The sequence below is a fragment of the Malaya genurostris genome, chromosome 1, assembly GCF_030247185.1.
Source record: "Malaya genurostris strain Urasoe2022 chromosome 1, Malgen_1.1, whole genome shotgun sequence".
Classification (NCBI taxonomy): domain Eukaryota; kingdom Metazoa; phylum Arthropoda; class Insecta; order Diptera; family Culicidae; genus Malaya; species Malaya genurostris.
Window position 1 is genome coordinate 148,813,571 of NC_080570.1, and position 12,917 is coordinate 148,826,487.

General features: G+C 35.6%; 1 protein-coding gene across 2 annotated transcripts; it reads right to left on the bottom strand.

Moving 5' to 3' along the window:
- Positions 1-765: 765 nt before the first annotated feature.
- Positions 766-10,359, bottom strand: LOC131426177 (glutathione synthetase-like). Of its 2 annotated transcripts, none has more exons than XM_058588690.1 (7): positions 10,166-10,359; positions 9,776-10,064; positions 9,229-9,441; positions 8,823-8,995; positions 1,857-1,899; positions 1,015-1,790; positions 766-958 (listed from the first exon to the last, which is right to left on the bottom strand). In XM_058588690.1, exons 2-7 carry the CDS (start codon positions 9,935-9,937, stop codon positions 832-834), a joined length of 1,494 nt encoding a protein of 497 aa, XP_058444673.1. In that variant the 5' UTR covers positions 9,938-10,064; positions 10,166-10,359; the 3' UTR covers positions 766-831. The 2 variants fall into 2 exon arrangements, with proteins under 2 accessions (XP_058444673.1, XP_058444674.1); XM_058588691.1 differs by lacking the exon at positions 8,823-8,995 and adding an exon at positions 2,520-2,653 and having other exon boundaries at positions 10,166-10,350.
- Positions 10,360-12,917: the final 2,558 nt, after the last annotated feature.

Consider the following 12,917-nt stretch of genomic DNA (forward strand, 5'->3'; position numbering starts at 1 on the left):
TTTTGGTTGGAGTTTTCTTGACATTATTTCACATGAAATTCTGAATCTTATGAATCTATGAGTGTGTGGAAGTAATTAAAATTTTTCGCACATATGTTTATTTTCTCACACAATTCACTGTTAACGAATAAATTTTTAAATATGAAATCCTCCAGAATCGCCAACAATCCTTTGGCCTGATATTGTATCCTGTCATTATGTCCGGTTAGTTTTGGGCAGTGAGGTTTTAGTGTCTTGAGACGGCTGTTCTTCGAATACGACAGAACTTAGTAGAGTAGAGTTTTTACTCGTGTGTACCATATTTTTGTCAGAGTTTCGAGAGCTTGGCGTATTCGATATGAAAATGTTTCGCTCAATACTCGGGTGAATTGTATCGAGAACAATAAATTTCATATGTGCGGTGTGATCAAATATGCTGCAATCGATAAACTTATGAAGCTAGGCATATAACGTGTGCTGGACATGTACGGCGAATACCATTGGTGCAATCTAAGAGGAGACTTTGGTTAAGTTGATCAATTTCTTAAACCAACGTTTAATTTTTGGCATTTCTTTTCATTCTATGCACTTAAATCACGGTGAAAAATATTCAGAATTTACGCCACATTCACTTCAATTACAGTCGTTTTCGCCAACGGGATAAACGAAGATAAACGATCGCCCTTTAAAATATGGCAAAAACTTGAACATATTCTGGTCGTTTAAAATATATATATGGAATATTTTTTCAAACATTGTACAATACTTTAAATGCGAATGAATTACTTGAAATTATACCCCGAATGTTTAATAATTCACAATCAAATCGATTGGATAAGTAAAACAATGATGCTAATCGATCAAATAAGGGCTATCGAGTGCCCCTAAACCAGCGGCAACTCCACCCTCGTTTGCGCTAGATAGTTTTGTACGCAACATATGTCCAACCTGTTTGTTGTATACCACCTTGTCCTTGGTTCTGAAAATTAATCAAATTGAAATCAATCTAATCAGTTGCACATCGAAACAAAATACCCGATAATGGCACCGAAAATTCCCAGCTCTGACACTAGATTTACAATTTCCGGAGGCATCGTTCCACCCGCACGTATCATGTAACCTTTGGAAACCGGTGGAAAGATCCGTTCCATCAGAATCCACGCCGATCGCTCACTCTCGTCCATTTTGGTCAAAGCTCCTGGAATGTCAGCACCGTAGACATTGTTGCCTCCACCTTCGCGTTGTGGTTTCAGCACGTAACGTTCCGGGTCTGCCAGTGCCAGCTTGACTGCTTCATCGCCTTGTTCATTTTTGTCCAGCGAATACAGACCGGTAAAGATCTCCTTGATGGTATCGATTTTACGCTCATCGGATATGAATCTTTTCAAAGTTCCCGGTTTAGCGAGAGCCTGTTGAACTTTTTTGGTACCGGCTAAGTGATACTGTATCGACGGACATTTGATGGCGGTGGAACGTTCCATCAGCAGTCTGGCCGACCACTCGTTCTGGCCGTGATAGTGACCCGGTTCGTAACCCGCTCGGAAATAAATCACCGAAGCTTCCTGGTCTCCCAGCAGTAGCTGACCGTCGGAACCTAGCTTACCTTGTGCGTGGATTTGTGTCAACGTTCGACGGATGACCTGAATGTGCGAGTACTTTTCACGAATGTAGAACTCATGGAACCTCTGATCGCAGATGTTGTAGGTGATATCTTCGATTACGAACAGGATCACTGCCTGTGGACGGTTTTGAAGTGTCCAGGCCTCTACCATGGCATCACACAATCCGTACAAGGCTCCGTTTGGTGGTAGCTACGAGTAGAAAGGTTTATTTACTTTGAAGTTTTTTTCTCTCTCTCGAAACTGTATCGTACTCACTTTAGCCAACTTATCCGAATGGCCCAGTTCTGTCAGGATAAAACTACAAACGTGTGTTTTTTTTGTTTGTTTAAAGAAGTAAACAGTAATATTATTTTGATATTAAAACCATACTCAACGCAAAAAAAAAACTAGGAAACAACGAAAGGTCATGCAATTGAGACCATAAATAAAAGATTTAGCTATTGTTACTCAAAATAAAGAAGAATAAGAGTTGAAAATTTTTTTGCGACTAGCAAAACGTTAACAAAATAAAAAGGTTTTTTTTCTTGTTGTATTCTTTCTAATTTGGGTAATGTATGTTCCGAAAACCAGAAAATAATCAAAACAGATAAATGTTCATGAAATTGAAATCTCATTCGGTTTAATTTCGTGCCTGATTCAGGGTGCAGCAAACTTTCAACGGGAATAAAATTCAATATTTATACAAAGGAGAAAAAAGAAGAAGCCGAGTGTTGTTAATTACCAGTTATCGTGTATTTCCAATAGAAAATTTTCATTGTTAAGTGTTTAAAAAAGAACTGATAAAAAGTAACGAAAGAAAGTACCATCTAGTGCATTGAAAAAAGTAAAACTCTACTGACTGACTAATTAAAATGGATGAAGATGTTCAGAGATATATTGAAAACGAAAAAGAAAAGTTATTGAGAAACAAAACTGTACCTATGCATCGGTGCCATTATGGTGGATATTCCACCGAAACTGGAGGCGATCGTGTTGATTTCCACCTGTTTAATGGCGTTCGATTCGAGAAAGTTTGCCAGATAGTCAGACCGGAGCAACGCTAGCGATTGCGCCTGGAAAAAGTGTTGGAAGAGGGAAGTTTTTGTGGGTGTTTCTAAATGTAAAACTGGATGTAAAATCACGAAATGAGTGGAACTTAGAATATACTTGCATGTACCGGTGGCAAGGATTCATTCGTTTTTTTCCTATATTTCTGTAAATCCGATCTGACAGCTGTTCGAGCATTAGGAATTTCAAATCATAAACGGCTTTTTGATGGCTTGCAAGCATACACACAATTATGGAAGGGCTACATGAACAAGTTGTTGTATGAAGGATGCAGGTTCAAGGTACATGAGAATCTCCATATTAAAAGAATCTAAATTATTGGAAAAAAATTCTCAATAAACCGGTTTTGTGGCCAATTGAAATGGAGCAGAACAATTTGCAACTGGTTCATTTCATCGAATGTATTTGTTATAATAAAATTCTAGTTTGAATCCAGAAAAATTATTTAAGGTTATGTAATTAGCTAGGGTTGTCCGCTGTACGTGCTTTGTCTGGCAGTGTTGGACCTAGAAGATACTGCCGGTTTTACGCTACAAGACCTGAAAACTATTGTAACGGAGGTATTTTGCCAACTCTAACATATTTTGGCAAGGCGTTCACATTTTTGTCAGAAGGTTCCAGTTTCCGATTGGCTGATTTAGATAACTCCGCCCAGTTAATAAAGATTACTATTAAGTACGCATACAGTGCTAAGTGTAAGGGAAATCAAAGGAATGTTGAATCCTTCATAAAACATTCAGCCTTTTAGTTTATAATACTATGTAATTCAAGTATCCCCGTATATAAAGGACTTTGTCATGGTGCTGAATTTCCTGGACTCAAATCAATGCATATGAATACATCAGTCAATCTGACATCACTGTAACCGATACGTTCCGGAGATAATGATAATGTAATGACATTAGTGACGTAAACGACAAAACGCTCTTTTTTCAGTCTCATTTTTTTGCACTGAACCAATTTTAACAAGCTACGGCTCGTTTGAGAGATACTATTGAGTCGTAGTCGTAGTCCGATTTCTGTGATAAAACGAGCAATTTTAATACCGCTTAATATTCTCGGATATGCATTATCCGATTTAAATACACAGATAGAAATATTTTGTGAATTTACATTTATTTTCATGCACATATTTGGAGCAGGTAATTGAATGGAAAGTTACATTACAAAACTAAGCGATTTGTAAATATACAGCCTTGTTCAATGAAAAAGTAAATGCATTTCAATGTAATTTTACATCAATCATGGTTTTAAATCAGATTTACGTTTCAACTGACGTCTGTTTAATAATACTATTGGTTTACATGTCGTGTAAGTTTCATCTTTTCTTTCTGTGTAACTTTAACCTCGTTTAAGGCCAAAATGGGTCGTGGATCGAGTTCGAAAACCATATGGCTAAGACTTAAAGTTTCGGAGATGTAATCGTACAAGTGACGTAAACGGCAAATCGTTCACGTTCAAATGTATTTTTGCTGATACACTTGGCTTAAAAAATGTTGCTATTCTTTTGTGATCTACCCGAATAAATCTTAATGAATTGGTATCACAATTGTGCCCAAATTAGAGTCAGAAATTATCTTAATAAACAAGGCAAAAAATATTTTAATGAAACTGTACCGTTGACAAATGAAATTATCACACCACCGGGTGGATTAAACATACACGGAACCACCCGCGATCCCATTTCAACCAGAATATTAGATGATTTTCTGATTTCGATTGGTTAAAATTTGGTACAACTAATCGATTGTTGTTTTAACTAAACTGTCATTTTTGTTTTTCGATTAGCAGAAACGATGGTTGAAACAACTAATTTAACTGTTTGAAAAAAAAAAATGCTGTCAATTAGTGAGGACACATACCTTTCAGTTTCAACAAATTTTAGTTGGAATAACTGGTGTTGTTATTGAAACAAACTTCTGTTAGTTGAAAAATAAATCAGTTTTATTTGTTTTAGATATTGCAAATAGTTGAATCAAATCGAACAATGTTATTGATTTGCGAAAATAATCAAAATATACTTACTGATATACGTCATGATCTATTTGAAATAAGTATGTTAAGTATCGGTATGTTGAGAATCATGGTTTAAATATCGTTGTTAAAATATAAACCGTATTTTATATTGACATGTAATAATTGGGAAAACCACCGATCACTAAATTCTAAAAAAAAATACTTCTGATTCGATCGGAAATGATTGATGTAGAAAAACGTTTTTAATCAGCAAAAGTGCCCAAAGGGGCGAGTAAATTGGCGAAATTATTAAATTTACCTAAAATGAGTATTGAAAGATGATGCCTTCAAACGGTTGAACTAAAGTTATGCACTAATAATTTTAGTCAATTTATATGAGCTTGAGTGCATCAACCACTGGGAATTGGAATTTTGCGACGGCAATTCAAACGCGCCATTCAATCGCAGCGCGTTCTGTGTGTTTCAAACCCTTCGTTCCTGTTACTTTTATAAATTAAATTCATGTCAAAAAGCGTTTAATTGCTAATGCATGAACATCATCATCGGTATCAAACAGCTGGAAGTAAAACAGTCTGCTGAAAGTAAATCAATGATCGAATTTGAAGCATAAAATTTTTGCGCATACCTGAAAGATTACGAGATGATCATTCATTAAAATTTTATAATTTGTCACCAAATCTTTTCCATCTTAAACAAGGTTAACTTTATCACAACACCGCTGTTAGATAATCACTTGTTATCATAAATTTCTCAAATCGAATGAACACAATTTCACCAAACGCTTTAACCATCGATGTTGTTTTCATTGACATTTTGAAGCGACGCAAACAGATTTCAACTAAAAAAGTTGTTGATTCTGTATTGCGATTATTGTTTTGCTTTCAACTGTCTCCGGCATTTGACAGCATTCAAAACAACATATTTTTCAACTACTTGAATATATGCAAATCAAAAACCATATTGGTTGAATCAAAAAGAAATTAGTTAAATCAACTATCGCAAAAACAAAAAACTGCGATATCGCAATTTTATGATCGAAAGGTTCTCCGTGTAGGTTTGTTTCAACTTAATTTGGTAGCAATATCTATGTTTTAATTTTTTTTTCAATTTTTGATATCAATTCTGCTTGGAATTATGACAACAAATCTATAAAAGTGTGAACTTCAAGCAGTTTTGATTTTTCAATCGCACTTATTCTACATTATTCTGTAATCGTTCCAATCCAATCTCATTTATTCTAATAGTATTTCGATAAGTCCTTTCGAAATAGGTAATAGCAGAATTATTCTAGCATCAAATAACGGAGTGTCGTCCCCTTGGTTTCGACTCAGATTGATAAAAAGCTATCGGGAAAACTGATTGTGTATTGGGGCCTTCTAAGATGACGAAAAGTATGACAGTAGGGATGTCGGATTTTTCGAATTACTCGATTATTCAATATTGAAATATTATTTTCATTATTATTATCATTATTAAATTTTTCGAATCATTCGATTTTTTTTACCCTGTGTCTGTGTCTTTTTATGTTGGACTTTCGCAGTGTGAGTCTTGCTTCAAACAAGAGCAATTGCGTATCCAGCTGCTGGTCCAGCTTTCTCCATTGGAGAAACCGAAAAGTGGACAACGATGGGGAATATTATACTAAATTAGTCGTTCTAAATGTAATATAAAGAATTAGCGTTCAATATCGTAGAAAATAGCATCTTCTGAAACCCTGAAATAAAGCCCGCAATTAAATCATTCAGCTGCTGGTCGTTTGCGTGTAACAAAAAAAACATTTTATCGGCCCGAAATATGATAATCCGAAATGAAGTAATCAATCTAAACATTTTATATGTTGTTATTTTTGTAGTCGTTAAAACCGCTTTTTTAGCTTCCGTTTCAAACAAGTGCGGAAAACTCATCAAAGTATGAATACAATGGAGAGAATACATATACAAAACGACAGTTCTAAGGGCCATAAATGATAGTGTTATAATCCAAAATTACTGTCAAATCATTTAGTTCCTAACCATTTTCAGTGTCTCCACATAGAATCAAACAGAGTTATTTAGATTTTCTCATATACATTGATTTGATTTTACGAAACCGATTTTCAATCAGAATAAGTGTCGTCACTAATACATACAACGTCCAACTTCATGGGTGCCATGGCTCGGTGCGGAACGTTAGCGCTGTAGGGAAGGGCACGCAAGCAAGTGAAAGATTTACTTTGTGCGCCGTTCGCCAAACGTGAGGTAACTGATTAGTTCTGAATTTTGCTCGTGGAAATAATATGTCAACTGTGTTGAAAGTTGTAGAAATTGTAACCATCGGTTCTTGTCAGAATTCAAAGCGTTTTACAAGAAACTACTCAGATTTTACTTGAAATGGATGGTTTATTAGTAGAACAATGTTTCAAAATAAATGTGCATTTATAAAGTGGTCTGCCGTATGTCGGTAACAGTCCGACGTCATTACCTACTAGAAGCTTTTCAGTGCAGGGTTCGATAAGTAACTTTTTCAGTATTTTTATTCGAAAATCAGAATAATTTAGTGAACAATTGGTAATAAAAGTCTAGTCCTTTTCAAAAGACAGTCTCGATCAACTTTGGGAGAACAAAGTGGCTTTTTGTGATAGTCTATATGCCGAAATAGTTTCATTGAAATCTGAGAGTCTATTCGAATCCTTCTTTGGAAAAGGGGGATTTTCAAAATTGAATGTCGATTTACAAAAATAAAACACCATTTTCGGGTTCAATAAAATTTTGCCCCAAGATAGGAAATTATGTTCCCAGTCAACCTTCTATATGTTGCAAGATTGGTATTTATAAAAAAACACACACACAATACAAATGTAGAACTTGTCCGAAACGCAATCGTTTAGCGTACGAATCGTTCGACCATTCCAACCCAAAAGTGAGAAGAATGAAATCATTTGAAAGCGTCCGTTATCAAATTAAACATGGAAAACAAATACTTTTTTAACGTTTTCACAATACATTAGTTTTTTAACGTCTTAATGTCTCAAACTCAGTGGAGCTGTTTACATCCCTGGTATTGTAACCTTCTATAACTTTGACTTTTGACTATAGATTGACTTGACTACAGCTGTTTTGGAAACGTACAATTTTTAACATGATAAGTTCGTTTGTTTTTAGTTATTCAAAGTTTACATACCGACATAAGAAATGGCGCATACTGTACACCTAAAGAGCCAACTGTAACAGTTTTGCAAAGAGCAGTCAGTGACACAAAAAGCGCCTACTGGTGTGGAAATTCTCCCGAATTGTTGATATAAAGTTGCCTGCTCATTTCACACCATTAGAGTAGGTATTGACTCAGATACATTCATTTTCTCTTCCCCACAGTGAGATCTCTAGATTTCCTTGTTTCACGGTAACTGTGATGTGTGAACTATCCCATTTATATTCATGCAGTGGGAACAACTGGCTAAAGAAAAGATCTACAGAGAAAACCGACATGCTGTTAGACTAAGGAAACGAAAATAATATGTATACTATATAACAATGTGAGAGAATCAATTTCACAAACATTTACTTTTTTCAGTTAAGTAATCTTAACATAAGAATTGCAGTAAGTTTCAATTTTCGAATGAATGAAAAAAATGATGACTTTAATCATTTGGATGAGTAGAAAGCTTCTCTACACCGTTTTTTTTATGCATTATTGTAATGTGGTTTTACTATGAAATAATCGAGTTTTCAACTAAAAAATTTTCTGAAACAGTGAAGAGACGCAACTACGGTGCCAAATGCATGCGATTTGATGATTACGTAGAAAAATGCTATTATGACAATGTGACAATAGCCTCCACATGTATGAATCAACAGTAATGACTGGTCAGACGAGTTGATTTAACATTACTTAGCCAGGTAATATAACTAGTATAAAGTGTTTAAGAGAAAAAGCAACATTGGCTAATGGACTCAAAATAACAATAAATGATACAACTTCGAACGAGAATGAATACTTTATCCGGTAAAATTGCTACCTATTCCAATCCCCGGCCAGTTGATACCGGGGGTAAATAATCTGACATTTAACGTGATTCACAGCAGTGACGGTCATTGCGTAGAACGGATGAGGGAAATGTCTTCAACTATCGAAAAGGACACTCAAGAAAAAGGGTGTGCGTGTGTGTGTGAAGAAGAAGGGAATACTGTACATAGAATGATAGTAATAAGGTCTAAAAACCTTTGCAGAGATTTGCTCGCGGGGCCCAAGTGGCCGAAGCCCGACGCGATGGAATTGATCTCAACCTGCTTCCAACAGCAGTAGGCCTGCGCTCGTTTGCACTGTACCTTGCACGCGTTCTCGCATCTCGTTTCCAGCATCAAATCGGATCGTAAAAGGCCCAGCGAAATTGGCTTTGGGAGTGATGTTTTTGTGGGGTGAAATTAAAAACTTTCATTTTGTGATTGCATTTGTGGGAAGGGATTGGGGGGAGCGAAAGTTACTGGGTTCCTAAATGTTGATTTGTATTAATCTATGACAAATTGGGTTTGGTTTGGAATGATGGGTACATGCTAGGCGAAAACGAACGAATGTGTTTCTCAATGGTGTGAATGACTAACTGGTGATAAATCCAATTCGAGAATACCTGAGCGATTCCTTCTGCCAATACGGTTTCGAAGATTTCGAACAGCGAACGGGTAAACTCGTCGACCTTTATGGTACCCTGGAGAGTTTCGCGCAAAAAGTCGTAATCATACGAAACGGCGTGCATCAGTTCGTTCAAAGTTGTTTGTAGTGCGACTGCCTTTTCAAATTCCTTCCGAGGAAATGAACTCGGTGTCAGAATGAACGGTGCAAACTAAAATGACACGGAGAGGGGAAGTTGATTCATTATTGTTATATTTGTTGGCACTAATGGTTTGTCGACTTTGTACTATGGGCTGAATAATCGAGCAAATTGTATGTAAAATTATTATACAATGTTTATTTTGTGATCTCTTCAAGACCAAATACAAATTTCAGAGTTCACTTCAACTCTACTTCTTTAACGAAAAGATAAGAATTTAAGTACGATTGCTCATTAACAATTTTTCCAACAAAATCTGTTCAGCCCATAGTAACCGCTACTACTAGAACTGTTATATAAAAACAAACTTTGCACTGTCATCGCACCGGAGATGTAGACCACGTACCTGCAAGGCATCGGGATTAAAATTTGCTTTGGATCGCATAGCCGCCCCGTGCATGACAGCCCAATCTTTGGCCTTCTCCACGACTTCCAGCAGCTGATCCGCCTCGATGGGCAGCGGAATGCACGATTCTAGCACCGGTACGTCATTGCTTACAGTGTCCATGTTTGGCTGGGAACGAAACTATTTCACTTCTATTCCGCAATCGTTGTCGCAGTTGACTGCTGCTGCTGAACCCGTTCTGTTCTGACTGACCGATTGAGAGCGAGAAACACAACCCGAAATGTGATTACTGAAAAATTGATAAGATAAACTGTAAATCGTGAGCACTTCTTCACTGCTGCTAGAGAGTCAAAATCTAGAGAATTGTATTATGTTTTTGAAATATCTTACCTTCTAGGAAATGAGCTTTTATAGCTGACTTTTATCCAGAAAACGTACAACAGTTAACAAATCTAATTGCTATTAGTTAAATGAAATATTGAACGGTATTAAACCAAGTAATAAAAGGTAACCACTTCTCTCAGCAGTGTCCATGTAAATATACTGAACACATGTATGTGATAAAAAGACAACGGCAAAAATGAACCTAGCTAGGAAACGTAAACAAAGGCACACTACGATCATCGAAACGCTTGAAAATATATACAGTGCGTAACACGAAAAATTGTTCACTTGTAGTTCAATTTATGTTGAACTAAAATAAATGAACTTTCTTATGCCATTATACATGGAACGGATTAGGAGAATTAAATACTTAATTGGATATTTTATACGCACACCTAACTATTAGCATATATTTTTCCACTAAAATAAAAAAATATTCAGGCATATTCGTGACCAATTGGACCATTTTTTTACTCAAATTTGCCATTAAAACTCGTTGTCACTCTTTTTTGGGCGGAGGAGAAGAGCTTCTGTTTCCATCCATTGCATTGTTATCATTTCAACCAAGTGTGCCATAAAATCACAGACTAACAGACAGGACACTCAAATTAGATTCTTTAACCATATAAACGGTCATTTCGAATATTCCTTTATTTGGGACAGTACTCACATGTGTCATGATGGCGCCACGTTACCCTATCAAAAACATCCTGTCTGTCATCTAGACTGTGTTTATTTTTTTCATTTACCAACAGAGTTGCCATTCATACAGAATTACCGGTAATGTATTGATTTGTATACGGCCATGCGAATTTCATGCAGGATACAGATTAATTACATATTGCCAAAACTATATACAGAATTGTGCCTACTGCTCATCCTACAACGCAATACAAAATCGAACCCGTTCTGTTACAATATTTACTTGCTTCTGGTCTGCCGTCACTTAATTTCGGGTGAAAATTACCAACACAATCAAAAATAGTCTAGATGAAAAACGTTGAGTAAAATAAACGTTTACCTTCCAACATCACTAAAAAAGTTAAATATATTATCAACGTAATCCAAAAATTTATTGTGACGATTCATTTTCAAATATTTCGATGAAATCAGGCAACCCTGCAAGCAGCTGATCGGTGTTGACAAACGAGGGGAAAGCAACTAGTAAAAAAACTTTTACGTAACACAAGGGGTGTACCGATAGTAAATAGTTCGCGCAGTACAATATAGGTGGAACTAGTGCTTAACGAAAAATTATTTTTATAAGAATTTACTCATACTGTCATGTCTGTTAGTCTGTGATAAAATCTCAGTATATACGAATGAGCTACCGAATCGAAAGGTTCTCACGGTTTGACATTTGCATTATGGATGTTTGATGGGAACTCAGCAGTGCAACCAATTTATCACCATTGGTGCCAGTTTCACGGAGGACCGTAGATGTGCGCCAAAAAAAGATCGTGACTGTCATGTCTGGAAATTCGTTTGTGGGGACACTTTGTTCGCGATTCGTCTTATCATTCATTGATTCAGCGTCAGTGTTGATGTTATTGTTATTGTTGTCAAAAGTGTTATTGAGGGTGACCCTTACTTTGCAGCGCTTGAAATCAAAACAAATTGAATTTATCTTAACGCGAAGATTTAAAATCTGTTATTTTTTCTGTCGGTCAGATCACTGTGAATAAATCAATGACAAACAAAAAAAAACGCATGATTCCGAAAACGATACGAGTTTTAGTCACGAATTTCTAGAGGAATATAAATGTCATTGAATTTTCGTTCGCTTCATGAATGTGTTTGTGTGAAAGTCAGGTGACTTACGCCATTTCATTACACTTCAGCTAGAGGAATGGACGATGGTGACTAAGGTAGGCCTTTTTGTTGGTTCCTAGCAAATTTCAAAATTGTATGATGTCATTCAAGGAAGAACTGATCATTTACTAGTTTTATTTGTCCGAAGAACTTGCAGGTTTATTTTATATATTCAGTTCCGAAAAACTTTTATTTCGAGTTCAACTGAAAATCAGCACGAAAACGTTCAAATCCCGAAAAAAAGAAAACAAATTGACAATTCATTTCGCTTTTTCTCACTCTATTCCGATAAATTTCCGAACCAATCGGCGAAATTCATTCGGAATCGGATGTTGCACTGGAGTCCGCATTGATTTGGATTTCATACTGAGTTTTACATGGAATTCTGAATGAATTTTTTTTGCCCACTCTGATTTGATTCCACAAATCAATAACATGAGTCTTGCATATTTAGATATTTGTGTTTCATATTGTCAACAAGGGAAGAGTCGCTCAACACAATCTACCCGATCAGATGCACATAACAAAATCATAACACAAGTATATCAACAATTCGTATGTATAACAATTTGTGTTATTTTTAGATATTTAACAAATGAAAACAGTTGAAAGTTAAAACTTATGATAACAATATAATAACAAAATCAGTTATGATGTTTTATTTTCATTTGCAAGACTCATGATAACGTTCATTAATTGGAAAAATGGGTTCTTCCGTTGTTTTATATCGAACTATAATGAATTTCAAAAAACTAAAATAAATTATTCATTTAATAATAATATCATTCAACAATTTTGGATTGAAACGATGCTAAAAGATCGCTACGATATAGTTTTTCTGTGTTAAATTTGCTATCTAATTTATTACAATTATTATTATAAATTTCTGCTTTCGGACTTCTGTAGTTATATCAAATTCAATAATAATTGTTGTACAAACGTTTCA